At 39.2% G+C, this 20,949-nt stretch overlaps 1 protein-coding gene across 1 annotated transcript in view; it reads right to left on the bottom strand.

Moving 5' to 3' along the window:
• Positions 1–20,949, bottom strand: part of LOC127639023 (ELKS/Rab6-interacting/CAST family member 1-like) — a 293,380-nt gene that overhangs the window by 159,006 nt on the left and 113,425 nt on the right. Inside the window, exon 15 of the mRNA XM_052120833.1 lies at positions 9,115–9,246. Within this exon, the coding sequence (XP_051976793.1) occupies positions 9,115–9,246 (132 nt within the window). The remainder of the gene's footprint in view (positions 1–9,114; positions 9,247–20,949) is intronic.

The raw sequence follows: 20,949 nt of genomic DNA, 5'->3' as shown, positions 1-20,949 counted from the left end.
GAATCGTTAAAAAACGGAAACGATAAATGGAATTAAAAAAGAAAACATTTCTTTATGATTACAATTCCTATTGTTATCTTAAATGATCTTGTGTGTGTGTGCGTGTGTGTGCGTGTGTGTGTGTGTGTGTGTGTGTGTGTGTGTGTGTGTGTGTGTGTGTGTGTGTAAGAAAGAGCAAGGTAGTATGCAGTGCTTGTTTTCTCAGGGGAGTACAAACTAACTTCAGATGTTAGTAAAGTCGTTTAAAAAAAAAAAAAAGGCTGCAGTGAATTATGACACCTCGGGTGTGAAAAATTGAGCACTTCACTGGGTGATGATAGCAGCACTTCCTGACTCACACTGGAAATGTGAACCGGTAAGGGAGAAAGAGTACAGATCAAAGCGTTTAAGATGCACGTCCTTCAAACACTCTTTACAGTCCAGCTTCAGCCTCTGCAAGTGCTTTCATGACTCAAGTAATTGCTCACATTAGTTGTGACGTACTGACTGTGGAATTGATAACAGTGATTTGTTTTTTTGGGGGTTTAATTTAAAACTGAACAGCACAAACCGGGTGTCAGAAACAGGCCTTAGGGATGGAAAGAGGATCTGTCAGTGATCAAGAAGAGTGATAAAAAGAACAGGAAAAGAAAGACTGAGGAATGGGTTAGAGAATGCTGTAACAGATGCTCCTTTCAGATGAGGGAAATAAGAACAGCAAAGAATGAAGCAGAGAAGTATACATGTAGTATACAAAACTATGCACCGAAAGGAAATATCAGTTTAAAAAGACAATTCTGAGAACCTTTGTATTTACATGCTACTCCAAGGTGTTTCAGTCAATATTATGGTATAACCACTGTGGAAGTGGAATCTAAAAAACATGGTATTACTATTTTACTATGTATAAAACCTTTTTCTTCAAGTTCCCTTATAAAAAGTACTGTACTGTGTATAGATGGCAATGCAATATGGCAGTGAAGTATTAAAGTATACCATGTTATTTGCATTGTTCTTTAAAGAATAACATGGTATAACAATCATGTAGAGTCCAAAACAATACAATACTACATAGGATACCATGTCAAAAAAAATCATGTTAACACCATATATTTTGCAAGAGAAAGATTTAATATTGGTGTGTGGAAGACCCAATATTGCTGCGTGTTATTGATGTGTGAGTGCACTGTGAGGTGATGAGATCACGGCAGGCGTTAGATCAGGGCTCTCTCCTCAGCCTGTGCTGATCTCAGAAGCTTCTAATCACCTCCTGTGAGAGACATCCAGTCTAACCCAGATGCTCGGAGCAGAAACGGAAGACTAATAAAAAGTGCTTAATACAGCAGCGTGCTGTTTTCCTCCTGCCCTCTCTCCCTTTCTCCTCATCAGTCTCTTCTTTCTCTCTCCTCCCCGGCTGCCAAAAGAGCAGCCTCATTCTCAACGGTAAGTATAAAGCCAATTTCAACATGCCGGTCTTTGGATCCTGCTGTGTTTTGGGTGCCGAGCTTTGTGTCTGGCTCTCAGCTGGTCAGGATTATTAGAGGGGGAGGTTTTATGTCCCTCTAAAGTTTTATCATAAAATCCAAGCTGTTTCTGTTGATGGTTCAAATACAACCTCACTTGAGAAAGAACAGCGGGAGCTGTAAGAGCTATTTATTCTTTGACTAATTTCCATGTCTGTTTTTGGCCCGTTCTTCATCGAGACCTCAGGGCTGCTGGGTTCTGCCATCACACTGCCCCCTGCAGTATGGAGTGAGAACTGCCTGGTGAATCTGACTGACTGCTTGAGATAGAGTGGGCTTCAATAATCAAATAAACAATTTTGTAACACTCACCATGTTAAAGCCTTTGGGAAACAGGTCAGTTTTCTTTCTTCCATTGAAGCACATAAGATGCTCTGTGGAACATTCTCAAATTGTGCTGGGAATAGCATAGATCATCAGATTTGCACAAACTCTAAAAATTTTCACTCAAATCGTAATGCTAAGAAAAGAACTGTAATTCATAATTGTTTTTTAATTACAAAAATGCTAGTTCATATTTTCACTTTTTGAAACCACTTTGTTTCTCAATATCCACTTTACACATTCAAGACAACATGAAATGGCATCATGATGCATTTAACTTCTGAAATGTAACATATTCTTGGATGAAACAGAATATTCCACGGGAAATATCGCAGCACAGGACTTGATATTATCCTTTTTGATTTGAATGGGGTATAGCATAATGATATTATAGGTAAATATTTCTCCTAAACTTCACAGCTTTGTTTACAGCAACAGAGAAGTAATTTCAGATTGTGAAAGTTCTTACATTTTGATGAAAGATTATGAAAACAATCATTTACTTTTTTTTCTTTAGCATAACGTGTACTGTTGAATCATGCACACTAAGACCAGGTTAAATATGATTTCATGTTGTATTTAACAGTTTCCAGAAACAAATCTTCCTTGCCCTGACAACAATGATTAACTTTACCTTTTGCAGCATGGTAAACATTGTCATAACATAGTAAACGTCATGCATTCTTCTAAGCCATTACTAAACAACTGTCTGTGACTGCATATTATTTTCAGAGGGGGTTTTACACATCTATAGGACTGATACATACCTCATGCTGTATGAATGGGACAAAAACTTAATTCTGGGAGTCTATAAACTGTAAAAAGAAACCTTTTTATAAAGGATAAATTATTAAATTTATATATAATTCATCTTCATGGACAGACGCAAATGAGCATGACTTCCCCATAAAATGGAAAGAACGAACATCGAAAGCATAAGAGAGGTCTTCTCTATAAAATAATGATCTGATAGCGATCATCTTCAGGGAACAGTCAATAAATTGCTCTGTCAGTGGTTAAGCTTCCTATTGGAAAAGTTTGCCTTGGATCACAACCAAAAGCCACATTTGCTGAACACCCCAATCCAAATGAGAAAAAATGAAATGCAGAGATAACTGAGGCAAAGTACAAATTGAAATCATACGTTGTAAAAGAAACTTTACAATATTAATTGTGCCATACCTTGAGCCACTTTAAGCCAGTGTGGCTGGAGTCATGCATTAGGTCATGAGAGTGCTTCACACGGCAAGTGAGCAAAGGAGAAGAAATAGAGAAAGAGATGAATTATAGAAAGAGCTGAATCAAAGAAGAGACCGTACAGAGCAAAACAGAAAACTTTGAAGCAATCCACACAAGCAGAAATTTGGAAGCAGAGGAGGCCAACAGAAAGAGAGAACGTGAGTGCTGCAAAAGATTATTTTCTTAATCAGTATTTTTGTCTTCAATTAAAAGAGCTAAACATCCTTAAAGGGATAGTTCACACAAAAATTTACCTTATGCCATCATAAAGTCACTGTTCCAATCCCAAATGACTTAAACCAGGTGCACATTACATGATGCAGTCGGTGCCCATCTTATGTTAACATGATTTTTGGATTAACTTTCCCTTTAAAACAAGATACATTTACTTTGAAGATAAATCACATAATATGCCTCATTGTTTTTGTTTTTTTTGCACTTGTTTGTTTTCAGCATAAATCTATTAAAAATGTAGTAAGGTTTAGGCTGAATATATTCTCTAAAATCTTATCTTGATTTAAGGATGCTTAGATATTCACTGGAAAACAAGACAAAAATACTGATTTTAAAAAGTTATGTTGGGGCAGCATACAAGATGTCTACCATAGATCCAATTTGACAGCATTGAAACCTCGGAGCAAGAACAGGGTTTGAGCATAGAGAGATTTGGGACGGAACAGGGATCCATATGGGATTGGGTCCCGGACGGCAATGGGAAAGCGGGGGGGTTTGTGGTGAAAGAGGAAGGGTGGTTTGAGACATCCCATCATTCCGGTCAACATGAACGGAGAAACTGAGACTTTCTTTGGTCCATTGCCTCCAGGGAAGGTTATGAAGTATGTCATTTCTTGGCTGAATTATGTCTGGAGACTAGATGCATGTTTTCATGTGGTCTTGGGAAAACATTTTCACTGGCCCCGCATGAGCGGCTGGTCGCATTTGTACGTTCCAGCCGTAAATCTAGCACCGGGCCTGAGTGACTGGTGTCACTGCACAGCAAGCTCACTGTGTAGGAAGAAAATGCCCCCCTTTTCCCTCGGTGAACACATTTGCCCTCAGTAACACTCAAATTATTACTCTAACAGTTGCTAAAATAGGGGTTTGGCAGGATGCTAACATACATGAAAGCATCAGCTAACATTAGGAGGGCTTATCCCCTAAACAAGAACATAGAACATTTTAAGAAAATATTCCCTGCCTCTGAATGTGTATGTCCCTGCTACACAGTATACAAAAGCTGGAATTTATTTATACTACACACCTGTATACCTACATATTGTGCTTCAACAGTCGAGCATTAATTTCTTTATCAAATTCAGTATATAATATAATACTATGGGAATTGGGATACGACCATTGTTCCCTCCTGAAATATAAACTTGGAGAAATGGATTAAAAGAGAGGAAATGGAGGAAAAAAAGAGAAAGAGTGGTAGGATTCTAGCAGAAGACGTTCACATGGGCCTCCATAATCGTCGGGAATCTTTAACCTTCATCTGGTATATGGGAGAACTCCAAGCAACACATGTTTGAATTCATATTTCCAAATTTCTTTAGCTGCATGAAGGAAACAAACAACTTGCAGCTCTCCCATGCACTCTAATTAAACAAGTACACACTCTCAATGGATGTACACAGAATGCATTGTCCTACATAACTCTTTCACAGGCTCTACGAGCAAGAGAGAGCTTGTTTTTAGCCAGAGGCCCTCTTTCATGTCAGCAAAACAAAGAGCAGTTGCCCCTGTATCCATACACTTAAGACCAAAACACTGACAGCAATTTGTACATGCACTGTGTTCAGTCTGGCATGTGTGCTGCAAAATGTGAACAACGAGGTGAATGGTGATGGGAAGAAAATGAACACAGAACTCAAGATGAGCACTTGCATATGACTGGCAGAAGAACGGGTGTTTTATATATTAAAATAGCAGAGAGAGGGGGGATATGTATATGTATATTTTTGCAAGAAAGAAACATGTAGGTGTAAGTGAAACTAATCATGTTGGCTTGACATTCTGTTACTCTACAGACTTGGAATAGGGCTTTTCCCAAAATCCCCAAAACAAGAACATAATGATCGATAGTAACTACTCCTAGAGCTATCAAGCTACATCCACCAAACTCGGCCTGGACCTTCAGACTGATCGGACATCAAAAATCATATAGACTTAAGCTGCGTTCATGTCCTGATGAAATTAATGTAATTACGAGAGGATAGTTCTGAGATTCTACTCGGAGCTGTTCACCTACTTAGACAAAGAAACTATTTGTTTCTATGGCAACGCTCATCACGACAGAATGGATCCCTGTTTGGCTGTTGTTGTTTATGACAGTAAAATACAGTATTTAATCATAACATTAAAATATTAATTTACCTCTATATTTTCTTGCAAAATGTTTAACAATAAAGAAAGTGCTCCAGTTAACACTGCATATAATAATATTTCATGTAAAACAGAAATGTGTTTAAATATCTTTCATTATTGAGGTCTCTGCCATTTTGGTTCTTTTACGTCAGTCAAGAATTTACAATTTAATCATTAATTACAAATCACATAATTATGGTAATTATTACAAATCACATTTATTAATAATTACGACATGATGTGAAAGTACTTCTGAGTTATCCTGTATTAGCAATGGTTGCCCTGCCGCCATTACTCCGACACACGTTTGCTATTTTCCAATGACAGCCTATAGAAATAATGCATGTCTGAGTACTATTAAGTGGGATTTTTTTCTTCAAAAAAATACAACGTTGTTGTAGGGTCATTTGTAATAGCAACACAAGTTATCCAGAGAAGATCCATGTATCTTTACATAAATCTGAAGAGCTTGTTAACTAACTTTTCCTATCAAGTTTAATTTTGCATGGTTTAATGCAGGACCACAAATTGCTCATTGAAAAACATGTCTGCCAATCGCCAACGAGGCAGGCTGCCATCCATAATTTTGTTTTCATCATAAAGCTCATAACTCTCAAAACATGTAACCTGGAACACCAGACTCTGAATTAATTCTTATATAATAAGTGCCAGGGTGGGGAGGAACCGCTCAGATCCAGCTTTAATGCTCGATATCCTGAGAGCGTCCAGGGCTCTGTGACTCTTAGCGAGACCTTATAAGGCTGGTGCAGTAGTAATGAGAGTGGAGACTCTCCAGAGGGTGGCACTCATCCTGTCCCCATTTTCTCTCTACGAGCCCAGATGAGAGGGCCAGCCAGGTTTAGCAGCAGCACAGGCTCCCACCACAGCCCCAGATCTAATTAACCTCCAGGGGATAGGAACGGAGGTCCATCCAGCGTGAGCCAGCGGTGAAGAAACTACAGGCCATGAATCGTTCCTGAGACTGCAATGCGCACAGGGAAGATGCTCAGCCAGCCACGCAGTCTCTAAAAAAAGGGCAGGAGAAAGAAAAGGAAGGAAAAGGCAAGATGCCAGGCTTCACACAAGGTAAAGCAAACACTTAAAGGAATGTTCACCAAAAATTATTTTTTAATTCATTACTTTCTCACTCTTCTTTCTTCCATGGAACACAAAATGAGATGTTTGCATTTGTTTTGCATATAATGAAAGAGAAGAGTGACTGAGTCGGTCATTCTGCTTAACATATTATTTTGTGTTCACTGGAAGAAAGTCTGTCATTTGGAACAAGAGTAAATGATGACAGAACCTTTATTTTTGGGTGAACTATCCCTTTAAGGGTTTAAAAAAAAAAAAAAAGAGGCAGAGAGTCGAGGGAGCCAGTTTTGGCACAAGATGGAGAAATAGGGAAAAGGAGTGGAAAAGTGCATGGATTCAGGTACAGCGGAATTTGGCAGTCACTATGTGCTCCGTTTCAAAGCAGCAGCCTGACTGGCTGGTTGTGCTGTCCGGTTTATTCACAAGAGGCTATAGGAGTTTGATGCTATCTCCAGGGCCAAGGGCCAGACTTTACAGAAAGCTGCATTGTGGTGTAATCCCCATTGATGGCTTACAAACACATAGAGAAGAAGCCCTGGCATGTGCTGTCCATACACAAGATATTCCTTGTGTATGTGTGCATGCGTGCGTGTGTGTGTGTGGGGGGGGGGGGGCTGAGGCTGAAATGAAATGGACCAAATTTAGCAGTCCTTGTGAAGGCAACGCAAAGCTTATTTATTCTCTAAATGAAGACTGACTGGAGACACAAACACCTAAGCCATGCATGCCACATGAATGTTCTCCTCCAGCCCAGAACTGGCACAGTTACATAGTATTGGCATGGAGCTGGGTGGCTGGCATGGTCTTGCGTGTTGGTGCAATGAAGGGCTGCGATAGCTTGAGTCCTGTGAAGGAGGCTTTTTATGACTGCTGTTAGCAGAATATCCCACCAAGCAAAAGCCATTAATCCACACCCCCAGTTTGGGAGATGATAGCCTTGCATATCAGTGGATAAAGTTCTGTGTAAATACTGGACATGTTTAACATTGAGTAAGTGGAACAATTCCACATTGGAAAGATGGCTTCTTTCCAGAGCAGAGTTCAGATAGCACCTTGTTGCATCTTATTTAAAGGGATAGTTAAAAAAAAATTAAATTTACTCATCCTCATGATATCCCAGGTGTGTATGACTTTCTTTTTTCACCAGTACACATTTGAAGAAAAAAATAAAAATGTCAACATTTCTCAGTAGGTCCTTAAATTGCAAGTGAATTAAGATTTCTTTTTTGAAGCTTCAAAAATAACAGCCAGGCAGCATAAACTTCATCCATACGACACCAGCTGTCCATTTAATTTCTTCTAAAGGGACACAATCACTTTTGGTGCAAAAAAGCTTCATATTTAAGTATTTTTTTTTAACTCTAAATCATGCTTCGGGTCAGCAGCGGAATGCGTGGGATGTAATCGCTTGGCTATTTCAAACACATGAGAACTGACACACGTCCAACCACAGACGGAAAAGCAGCGCTGTTTACAACTGAGGAGGAATCGCAGTTTAGATCTGCTATTATCTGTTATCATTTAACACAATGGTGTGTTTGTGTGCTTCTCAAAGTCTCAACCGAGAGGAGAATGTGAGATTACCTCGGTATCCATGGAATGCAAATACGTCACACAAGAGACCAATTGGACTCCACCCTCTCCTGAAGCATTGGTTTATAATTAAAAAGTACTTCAATATTGATATTTACCACCAAAAGTGACCGTATCGCTTTGGAAGACATTAATTGAACAGCTGGAGTCGTATCGATGATGTTTATGTTGACTGTCTGTGATTTTTGTATTTTAAGGACCTACTGAGCCAAGACATTTTTTATTTTACTTCAAATAATGTTCTGGTGAAGAAAGAAAGTCATACACACCAGGAATATAATTAGAGTGAGTAAATAATGAGAGACTTTTCATTTTCTGTCATCATTTACTTACAGTAATATTATTCCAAACCCATTTGACTTATTCTCTTCTATGGATCAAAAAAGATGATGTTAGGTAGAAGCATCTGTCACCATTCCGTTTCATTGTATGGAAAAAGATGCAAGTGAATGGTGAATAAGACTGTCAGTTGGTAACATTCTGCCAAACATCTCCCTTTATGCCCCATGGTAGAAGGAAAATCATACAATTCTTGAACAACATGAGGGTGGTTGCACCATCCCTAATCTTGTCACCAACTGCCTGGAGGACTGCAAAATAACTTGTGAATGAGATGATATTGCAAAAAAATTGCAAATACGAAATCCAAAGACATTTTGGACGTGTCCATTTTAAAGCTATAATGGACCATTAATTTTTCTTTTTCTTTATTTATTCAAATAAAATAATAATAATAATAATAATAATAAAAACCTAAATCTAAATCTATAAATCTAAAAGAGAACTGTTTTAGATAGCAACACTACTCTTTGGTCTCATTTGAATAGTGCAAGTTATTAACAGAAACTGATCTGAATATAAAAATCTGTAAAGTGAACAATGTGTAAAGTCCCAAAAAAAAGACACCCATGTAATTGTCTGCTAGTGAAACAAGAGTCATTAAGCTTCTTCCATCCATTCACTGACAGCTATTGGCCTGTGTGGTGTTTCTCACCTGTTTCTCAGTGTGTGCTCGAACAGATTCCTCTTGTGCGAGCACCATCTCTCTCTCAGCCGTGATCTGCACACTCTCACGCAAGGCCTCCTCCAGCTCCTCAATTCGCTCGTCTTTATGCTGCAGAGAATCCTGCAAGAAAAATCAAGACATTTTAAGAGATTTTCTAAGATGTCCATGAGGGTTTTCTTTTATATTGAACAGGAAGTTCAGGAATGACGCAAGCATTCATAATTGGACTTAAGTAAACCCAATAAACTACATTGCTTGTCGGAGAAAGTTATTATTTACATCCTTTTTTTTTTAATGTTAAATCCAAATCATATTCATGTCTTATAGCTTTAATAAATTGGTGGTAACAGCAATATGACTGTTAACACCTTTTTATAAAGTCACTTGATGCTATGCGATACAGGGATTTTACCACAGCCTCTCAAGACTTTGCTTTAATAGAAACACCATTAGTGATAGACCAACCTTATCAGGCCAAATTTTCAGCTGACATTTGGTCATTTTGAGACTTCAGGGATTGGTCAATATCTAGCCTACTTGGCTTAACAAGTGTCAGCTTTCCCTAGTGTCAGTTCCAGAATCTACAAAAAGCCTTGTTTTTGAGTAAATATTGTGTGAAACAAAAATGTCATTTCATTTAAGAAATTTTTACATATGTAATATTTACACCCATCAAAATGTATTATCCATCACATAACAGCATTATATTGGCCATCGCTCACACTGCTCTCTATATTAGGTACTATAAAACAATTAACCAGTAACCACTAATCAACATACAGTGTAGAGCAGGTAGCATTGGTAAAGCAGGTTGCTGTCGGTTCACGCTGTGTAAGGCAAATGCATTATAGACTGCGGTGGCTAAGGGCAACCTAAACTGTCCATCTCAGACATGTGACTCATGCATCTAGAGTCTGCCCTCGTGATGACTCAGTTCAGATCCATGACTCGCCCATCAAGAGTGAAATCACACTACTTCAAGCATCTGCTCTATGCTCAGTCAACCGTATATGGCAGAGTCAGGGCCAAGGCCACATTATCATGAATGCCTGCTAGACCCATGACCGGAGAAGACAGAGGACATGCCAACAGGAAAGAACGGAAACAAATGAGAAAGTAAAATAAATAAAAAGGGACACAAAGGAGAGACCTGAGAAACAACAGCTGTTGGTTGACAATATTTCAAAATAAAACCTAATTGGTCAAATCAAATTTATTTTTTTATTAATTTGGAAGACAAAGCATGACAACAACACCCAGAGCAGTTAAATGTTGTAAAACTCAAGTAAAGCAACACATTTGAGTACATTTAAATAATAAAGTTAAATGTTAAATAATTCTAAATAAAATTTAAGTTATAAAATTAATCAAATAATTTAATATTAATACAAATTGAATTAAATGAAATTAAAGTAAACAAAATGTAATTATATTCATATATATATATATATATATACACAGTGAGGAAAATAAGTATTTGAACACCCTGCTATTTTGCAAGTTCTCCCACTTGGAAATCATGGAGGGGTCTGAAATTGTCATCGTAGGTGCATGTCCACTGTGAGAGACATAAATCTAAAAAAAAAAAATCCAGAAATCACAATGTATGATTTTTTTTAACTATTTATTTGTATGATACAGCTGCAAATAAGTATTTGAACACCTGTCTATCAGCTAGACCTGTTAGTCTGCCTTTAAAATGTCCACCTCCACTCCATTTATTATCCTAAATTAGATGCACCTGTTTGAGGTCGTTAGCTGCATAAAGACACCTGTCCACCCCATACAATCAGTAAGAATCCAACTACTAACATGGCCAAGACCAAAGAGCTGTCCAAAGACACTAGAGACAAAATTGTACACCTCCACAAAGCTGGAAAGGGCTACGGGGAAATTGCCAAGCAGCTTGGTGAAAAAAGGTCCACTGTTGGAGCAATCATTAGAAAATGGAAGAAGCTAAACATGACTGTCAATCTCCCTCGGACTGGGGCTCCATGCAAGATCTCACCTCGTGGGGTCTCAATGATCCTAAGAAAGGTGAGAAATCAGCCCAGAACTACATGGGAGGAGCTGGTCAATGACCTGAAATGAGCTGGGACCACCATTTCCAAGGTTAATGTTGGTAATACACTAAGACGTCATGGTTTGAAATCATGCATGGCACGGAAGGTTCCCCTGCTTAAACCAGCACATGTCAAGGCCCGTCTTAAGTTTGCCAATGACCATTTGGATGATCCAGAGGAGTCATGGGAGAAAGTCATGTGGTCAGATGAGACCAAAATAGAACTTTTTGGTCATAATTCCACTAACCGTGTTTGGAGGAAGAAGAATGATGAGTACCATCCCAAGAACACCATCCCTACTGTGAAGCATGGGGGTGGTTGCATCATGCTTTGGGGGTGTTTTTCTGCACATGGGACAGGGCGACTGCACTGTATTAAGGAGAGGATGACCGGGGCCATGTATTGCGAGATTTTGGGGAACAACCTCCTTCCCTCAGTTAGAGCATTGAAGATGGGTCGAGGCTGGGTCTTCCAACATGACAATGACCCGAAGCACACAGCCAGGATAACCAAGGAGTGGCTCTGTATGAAGCATATCAAGGTTCTGGCGTTTCCTAGCCAGTCTCCAGACCTAAACCCAATAGAGAATCTTTGGAGGGAGCTCAAACGCTGTGTTTCTCAGCGACAGCCCAGAAACCTGACTGATCTAGAGAAGATCTGTGTGGAGGAGTGGGCCAAAATCCCTCCTGCAGTGTGTGCAAATCTGGTGAAAAACTACAGGAAACATTTGACCTCTGTAATTGCAAACAAAGGCTACTGTACCAAATATTAACATTGATTTTCTCAGGTGTTCAAATACTTATTTGCAGCTGTATCATACAAATAAATAGTTAAAAAAATCATACATTGTGATTTCTGGATTTTTTTTTTTTTAGATTATGTCTCTCACAGTGGACATGCACCTACGATGACAATTTCAGACCCCTCCATGATTTCTAAGTGGGAGAACTTGCAAAATAGCAGGGTGTTCAAATACTTATTTTCCCACTGTATATATATATATATATATATATATATATATATATATAGAGAGAGAGAGAGAGAGAGAGAGAGAGAGAGAGAGAGATAACTATTTATAATATACAATTATGAAATAATTAAACATTTAGTAATTAAATATTAAATAAACAAAATAAAGATAACACATTATTTAAATTATATAAAATAGACAATATATTTTTAAAAAGTAAAACATTCATATTTAATTATTTTCATATATATGCACTAATATAACAATTCCTATAACCCCAATTCCAAAAGGTTGGGACAGTATGAAAAATGCTAATAAAAACAAAATGTAGTGATTTGTAAATTATTTTTCACAATTTAGTGCTAAATTGAAAACACTACAACTACACATTATATGATTTATGTTTTTTTTTAAATGTACAGTAATTTCAAATCAGATGATTGCAACATACTTCAAAGTAGTTGGGACAGGGGCAATTTAAGACTAATAACAATTTGACAAGTTAAAACAACAAGGCAATGTGAAACCGGAGATGTTAAAAAGTGAGGCTAATAGTGAGTCTAGTATATAAGGAGCCTCCAAAATCAGCCAAGAGAAAGGATTGTTCGAGACTTGTAAAATTGCCAACAGATGCTTCACCAAATAATCCAGCACTTTAAGAACAATGTTCCCCAAAGACAAATTGGAAGGTTTTTGGCCATTTCACCCTCTACAGTGCACAATATAGTTAAAAGCTTCAAGAATTATGGTCAAATCCCGGTGCGTACAGGGCAAGCTGAAACCCATTTCTGAATGCACGTGATCTCTATTCCCTCAGACATCACGGTCTTAAAAAACATCATTAATCTGTAATGGATATCATAAACATTGGCTTGGGATGACTTTAGTAAACATATGTTAGTCAACACTAATTCGTCGCTGCATCCACAGATGCAAGTTTAGATTTTACTATGCAAAGCAGAAGCCCTAAATCAACACTGTCACATCAACAGAAATGCTGCCAACTTCTCTGGGCTCTGTCTCATCTTAGATGGAAAGTAGAACAGTGGAACCGTGTTTTTTGGTCAAATTTCAAATAGTTTTTGAAAAACACAGTTCACACTCTCTGAGCCAAAGAGGAAAAGGACCATCCAAGCTGTTATTAGCGTCAGGTCCAAAAGCCAGTGTCTGGTATGGGCCAGGGCTGTGTCAGTGCCCATGGCACGGTTAACTCACACATTGGTGAGGGCAACTTTAATGCAGACAGATATATACAAATTTTGGAGCAGCATTTACTGCAATCCAGCACCGTCTTTTCCAGGGATGTCACCAACATTTTTGGCAGGAAAACTTCAAACCATATACTGGCCAAATAAGCAGAGAGTTTGGGTGCTAGGGTTGTAGCCGGTTTCATGGTATACCACGGTATGAAAATTGTTGGTTATCATACCATGTACATTTGCTTACCTACGGTATTGAGAAAAAAATGCAACCGGACAGAGAATCTCACCTGCGCGAGCGCATCTCCTTAAAAGCAGTGTTAAAGCAGTGTTCCTCAATTGGTGTGTCACAACCTAAAAATGGGTCGCAGGTCTATTCGGACTGGGTCGCGGACAGCAGGGAAAGAACAATGCCACGGTTCTCCCATTGAAGATATTTCGGCAGACGTCCAAGTGATAGCATATTTAGGACTGCCGAGGCAAATTTAATGATAAACTCACAATCAGCTAAAGGCTTCTCAACTGCACTTTTGCACATGTGTAACGGAACCAGCTCACGATCATGATCTACTTTTCTCTCTAGCGCACGCGTGCAACAACCGGGCTTCCCTCGATATTGTTGCGCGCAAACCTCATAACTGATGTGACCAAATTCTCAGTGAAACTTTTCTAGTTTAAAGCATTATGGAGGAAGTCAAGTCAAACCTTTCAAACAGTAGTATATATAAGTAAATATGCTCTTCAATTTTTAAAAGGGGGGAGCAAAAACGTCCTGTCGCTTTTGTTGTTGATGTCAACAACAAAAGTAATGTCACTTAATGAATGTCCTTGTACTTGAAAACACGAACAAAACTATGCAACATAAAAGGAAATGCAACCCAGTATACATTAAATACAGGTTATATTTTTACTTGATTTCCAATGTAAAATCTGCGTCCTGAAGTAAAACCAGTTGAGAAGCAGTGAGTTAAAGGGACAGACAGGAGCAGTCTGGCTGTGCTGTCATGCACCTATAGTATATGCTCATTATAATAATTTTAATTTATTAATAATCATAGGACATTACTTTAAGCTCACATAGTTGATGCTATTTTTCATTTAGTAGTTAATTTAATATGCTATGCTAACATGTAAACTAACATGATTTACTTATATAACATGTTATAATTACATGCTATTTATAGTTATAATTCAGTTTAATATTAAAATTCTATTAGCTTTCTTTTTATTTTATTTATTTATTTTCAAAAGGGAGACTTTTGTTTTACACATACTTCCATTAAAAATGTTTTTCAAGTTTAAATTATAAATTATTTGTAAAAAAAAAAAACAACTTTAAGGGTCATTGTAACAATTATAATATTGTATATTATAATACATTGTGTAATTATAATATAATAAAATGATAAAACTTTAAGGGTCATTGTAATAATAATTGCGTAATACTGTAAACCCTGACATTTTCTGAGGCCGTTATCGTACCGTGAAAATCTCATACCTTTGCAACCCTAGTGGGTGCTAGACTGGCCTGCCTGCAGTCCTGACCATCTCCAAATAAGAATGTGTGGTGCATTATGAAGCATACAATCTGGCAATGTAGACCCCATATAATTGTGCAGCTGAAGACCTGCAATGGATGGATGGTGGAAAATTCCACTTTTTAAACTTAAACTTGTGTCTTCTGCACCTAAATGCTTAAGTGTTATTACAAGAAATTGTCATGTTTCACAGTGGTAAACACTTTACTGTCCCAACTTTTTTGGAGTGTGTCTGATTTGAAATTACTGTAGATGAAAAAAAACATCATTTAATGTGTAGTTGTAGTGCTTTCGATATAGCAATGGGTGAAAATAATTTACAAATCACTCCTTTTTGTTTTTATTAGCATTTTACATACTGTCCCAACTTTTTCAGAATTGGGGTTGTAGTAATAAACAGCAATATTTACCTACCTTTACTAAACCTATATTTAAAAATAAATAAATTAAATAATTAAATATCACATATTAAATTAAATTTAATAAATACAAATTTAATTAAACAAAAGTTTGTTTCATTCAACTTCCACATGAGAACAAACTAAAAATGAGTTTGGGGGACATGGGGGTTATGAAACAATGTTTAAATGAAACCTATGGCACGGAAGAGGGGAATTGGCAATGGAAAACTAGAGGGAAAACATTACTGTTAAAAGTGATGGAAAGGGACACAGCATATGAAAAAAAAAGTGTGTTAGAGAGAAAGCAATGTTGAGAGACTTAAATGAATGAATAGGCATTGTGATATGTGGATATGTGGCGATTGGCCAGAGTAGTGCTGAATATGGGAAAAGTCTTGAGTTCATTACGCTCCTCCATTTCAAGGAACATTCACATTTCATTTTTCCTCCACATTTCAAAATTGGCTACAAAAGTCTTGACTCGTTTGGCAGCCCAAAGGCACTTAGTGCAGACCTCTACAAACATACACACTGAAGTACACAACCAAGCATACAGACACACAAACTGCCATTCATACAAATTCAGCTCAACAGTGGTAATGGCCTCCATGCCGAGAAACTGCCTTCCCTAAAGGCATCAACGTGCAGCAGAGGCCTGATGCTTACAAACCCAGACACCAATGATCACAGCAATCATTTTCATCTGGAATCCCACACCACAAATTCCTGTTGAAAGAGGCAATGTCAAGGTACCAAGATAACAAGATGCATCTGTTGAATCCTCTGCAGGATTTTTCTCTAACCAAGATCAGCAATTACTGGAAGTTCAGGTCACAAGGAGGGTGGCGATGCTGGAGATCACAGCATGTGGTATAAAGGCTTAGATATTTTAAAACTCTTCTATCTTATTTTAACCATATTGAGCTAGAGCTTTCCTCTTTGCAGGCAGACCACAATCACTTTAGTTTGATTTAAAGCGACAGTAATCCTTTTTGCTCGGTCAATATCTCATTACGGTAATGCTTTCAGTGCCAAAACCACACAGATGATAGAAGGAGACACCTCAAGGAAGCCACAAATCAAAGCCACATGCTGTACTGTTGGGACCGATCTTGCTCGGGTGGGGCTCGCCGGGGAATCTGCCCAGCACTCCACAGCTCACACAACCAATTAGGAGATGAGCAGGAATAGCCCTTAGAAGAAAAGCTATTCTCACACAGTTGGGGCAGAAATAATTTGCTGCTGTCTAACATGCTCACACTTATATACGTAACGCAGGGTGTCCTAATTCAATGCAAGACCTTTTTGTTCCCAACTGTGGCTGCATTTTGGAAAGCACTGGACAGACAAAATCTGTTCGCAGTGTCATCGCACAATCTCTGGCAAAGCTACCCAGAGACAAAACCTAAATCTGATGCTGGTTTAAGCAACCCTGTTTGAATGGACTGAAGGGTATTGGGTAGGGCTGGAAGATTTGGCCCAAAAATATCTATATTTTCCAACCTTTTGACGATACTCAATATATAGCTCATAATGTATTTGCCCCATCCTGACTTCTTCTTTACCATACTAAATGGTTTTAAAAAATCCAACAAAATCTAACATAAAACAAAGTACACAAACAAAATACAGTTTTAAAATGATAATGTTATTTTTTGAAGCAAAAAAGTTATCCAATACCAACTGGGCCTGAGTGAAAATGTATTTGCCCTGTTAGTTACAAAATCTATGAAAATGCATTCATAATGGGGTTCAGCTGGACTAAACGCAAACAGGCCCGATTACTGCAAGCCGTGATCAATCAAATCAACACCTAAATATAACTTTTTCAGCAACATGAAGTTGGCTAAAAGGTCTCAACCAGTAGCACAATATGACAAGGTCGAAAGAAATTCTAAGAATTATGAGGAAAAATGTGATTGAAATACATCAGTCTGGGAAGGGTTACAAAGCTATTTCAAAGGCTATGGGATTCCAAAAGAACCACATGGAAAAAATATTGCACAGTACTGATCCTTCCCAGAAGTGGCCGACCTTCCAAAATTTCTCCAAGAGAACAGTGACAACTCATCCAGGAAGTAAGAAAAATCCAAGGACAACAAGGAACTGCAGGCCTCTCTTGCGTCAATAAAGGTCACCGTTCATGACTCCACTATCAGAAAGACACTGGCCAAAAATGCCATCATGGAAGATTGGCAATGTGAAAACCACTGCTAACCCTGAAGAACATTAAGGCTCATCAGAATCTTACCAAAACACATTTTGATGATCCTCAAACCTTTAGGGAGAATGTTCTGTGGACTGATGAGTCGAAAGTGGAACTGTTTGGAAGACAGTGGTCCTGTTACATCTGGAGTAAATCAAACACAGAATTCCACAAAAAGAACATCATATCTACGGTCAAGCATGGTGGTTGTAGTATGATGGTGTGGGGATGCTTTTCTGCTTCAGGGCCAGGGTGACTTGCAATAACTGATAGAAACATGAATTCTGCTCTCTACAAGAAAATCCTAAAGGAGAATATCCGGACATCAGCTCAAGCACAACAGGATTATGCAGCAAGACAATGATCCAAAGCATAGGAGTAAGTCCACCTCTGAATGGCTCAAAAGAAGCTAAATTATAGTTTTGGAGTGACCAAGACAAAGACCTGACTAGAGCCGATTGAGATGCTGTGGCAGGACCTTAAACGGGCAGTTTAAACCTGCCACGTGCTCAAAAACCCTGTGGCTGAACTAAAGCAGTTCTGCAAAGAGGAGTGGGCCAAAATTCCACCACAGCATTGCGAATGTCTGATCTCCAGTTATCGGAAGCATGTGGTTGCATTTGTTGCTACTAAAGGTGGAAAACCAAATACTAAGTTTAAGTGGGCAGAGTTATTTAGGGTTTGGATAACTTTTGGAAATCAATGAAATTTTTTTTATATATATTTGAAAACTGTATTTTGTGTTTACTCAGGGTGCCTGCATCATTTACTCAATTTGTTTTTTGTTATATCTTGTTTGATCTAAAAGCCAAAAAAAGTTTGAGCACCGCCTGTTTTGGTGCGAAACTGACCGCTTGTTTCGGCGCAAACTGACCGCTATAAAACAGATGCACAGACACCATTTCCTCGCATTGCTTGTGCCATAAGAACTCAGAGTCTTGTGGTGTGGCTAACGTTTGCAATGTCTTGTTCACTTCGTCTCAGGGAACCGAGGTTATGTACGCAACCGAGAAGTTCCCTTACGACTGCAGTCCACTTGACATTGCAGTTACTAACGCATATGGGGAACAGAATCCCATCACAACGCACTACACGACATAACTTCCTAGAGAAGAAACATGGCGGCGCAGTCTTATGGGACGGTGACCGACATGTGAATGCCGCAGTGAGTGATCCTCATGATGGCCAGGAGGAGAGCACTCATAATGAATATAAGAGCTATAGACATATAGTATGAATTACTCCGGAAATGGAATTTATTTATAATGAAGTGTTTGTGACTTATGGAATTATAACAGCCTGAATGCAGGCGGTTGTGTAAATGATGCAGAGCCCGTACTTAAAAAGGGGTGTATATATATATATATATATATATATGTGAATAGTAAGTGCTCTAAACAGAGAGGACTTGTGAAGAAAGAGCCGTTACATCTAGGTTGTAAAACATTGCGAACGTGTTTTGCGAGGACCATGCTGCTGTCTTGTAAGGACACACATTCGTCCATGCCCATGAGGAGGCCATGCCTCTAGTTGAGTGTGCTTTAACACCAATTGGGCAAGTCTGATGAACATTCCTTTTGCACATCCTCCTAGCATATAAAGAGCTGATCAGACAGTCTGAACTGGCAAGTACACTCAACGTATGTATGTAGAGCCCGCACAGGGCATAACAAATGCAATGATTGTTCCTCATCTGAATTAAATGGAGGAGAGAAGAAGGATTGAAGGTGAACTACCTGCGCTTTGAAGGGTGTGGTCAGGACCTCAGGTACATAGCCTTTCCTGGGTTTCACAGTGGTTTTGAAAGACCGGGGCCAAACTCCAGACATGAATTGTCGACTGATAATGCATTTAGGTCACCGACCCATTTTTCTGAGGCCAGAGCCAGCCGTAGTTCGGTCTTAATAGAGAGTATACGCAAATCAACAGAGTCCAAAAGCTCGAAGGGGGGCCCTGCGAGGGCTTTTAGGATTAAAGTTAAGTCCCAAGTCGGGACTGTAACCTGCCAAGGTGGGTTTAATTGTCTTGCTCCTTTAAGGAACTTTATGATTAAATCATGCTTGCCTATAGAGGCACCGTTTTCATGTGCGTGATACGCAGGTATAGTTGCAACATATACTTTGAGCATTTACGGGGTGAGTTCTGCATCTGAAATCGCTCCTGAAGAAATATTACAATTTCATGTATGGGGCAGTTTAATGGGTCCTTGCTGTGTGAGAGACACCAATCAGCGAACACCTTCCATTTTAGTGCGTAGAGGCATCTAGTGGACGGTGCTCTGGCTTGTAAAATGGTGTTCGTGTCTGAACACGTCAGTTCTGGTGCATGTAGTGTGCTCCGTTCAGGGGCCACACATGCAGGTTCCACAGCTGGGGCTGGGGATACCAGATTGTGCCTTGCTCCTGAGAGAGAAGATCCCTCCTCAGTGGTATTTCCCATGGTGAGCGGTTCAGCATCTCCATAATTTCCTGAAACCATGGCTGGTTGGCCATTTCGGTGCAACTAATAGAACAGTTTCCTTGCCCTCTCAGACTTTGCATATGGCAGAGTGGATCAGGCATACCAGAGGAAACGCATATTTGTTTTTCACCAGCCATTTGTGTGCCATTGCATCCCTTTCCAATGGGGTTTGGTACTTTGAATAACAGAGGGGACGACAGTGGACATTCTCCACGGAGGCAAATAGATTGATTTCTGCTTTGCCGAATATTTCCCAAATCCTCAGTATAGTTTGAGAATGAAATCTCCATTTTCCCGGTATCACCACTTAGCGTGACAGTAGACCCTCACCGTAATTCAGGCAGCTAGGGACATATGTCACTCTAAATGAGAGATGATGCTCGCTCCATAGGAGGGGGTGACGCGTCATTCTTGACAGTGGCGGTGAATTAATTCTGCCTAGGCTGTTTATATATACCACAACTCTCATGTTGACTGAGCAAACCAGGACATGACAGCTCACCATTTCTGACTGAAAGCCTTCAAGGCTAGAATTACAGCAAACAGCTCTAAGCAGTTGATGTGCCACGCCCTCCTCACACCGGTCCAGGTGCCAAAAGTTGGGCGTCCATTGCACACCACCCCCCAACCTGTGATGAAAGCATCCATGGTCACCACTTTCTGCCTGACAACTTGGGACTTCGAGTACCAGAGGGGACAGTGGGTATCCTCCACTGAAGCAATTAGATTGATTTCTGCTTTGCCAGATATTTCCCAAATCCTCAATAAAGTTTGAGGGTGAAGTCTCCTGAATGTTGTCTGAGCGAACCAGGACACGACAGTTTGATATTTCTGACTGAAAAGGCTTTAAGGCTAGAAATACAGCCGATGGTTTTAGGCACTTCGTGACACTTTCCCCAGTGCGACAGCTCGCTGGTAAAAGCCAGGAGGAACTGTCCGTGGTGCTGAACAGCTGGATATAGTGATGTGCATGCGTCATGTCGCGG

Source organism: Xyrauchen texanus, chromosome 47 (genome assembly GCF_025860055.1).
Source record: "Xyrauchen texanus isolate HMW12.3.18 chromosome 47, RBS_HiC_50CHRs, whole genome shotgun sequence".
NCBI classification, from domain to species: Eukaryota; Metazoa; Chordata; class Actinopteri; order Cypriniformes; family Catostomidae; genus Xyrauchen; species Xyrauchen texanus.
The sequence above is the reverse complement of the archived record's forward strand: the minus strand, read 5'-3'. Positions and strand labels throughout refer to the sequence as shown.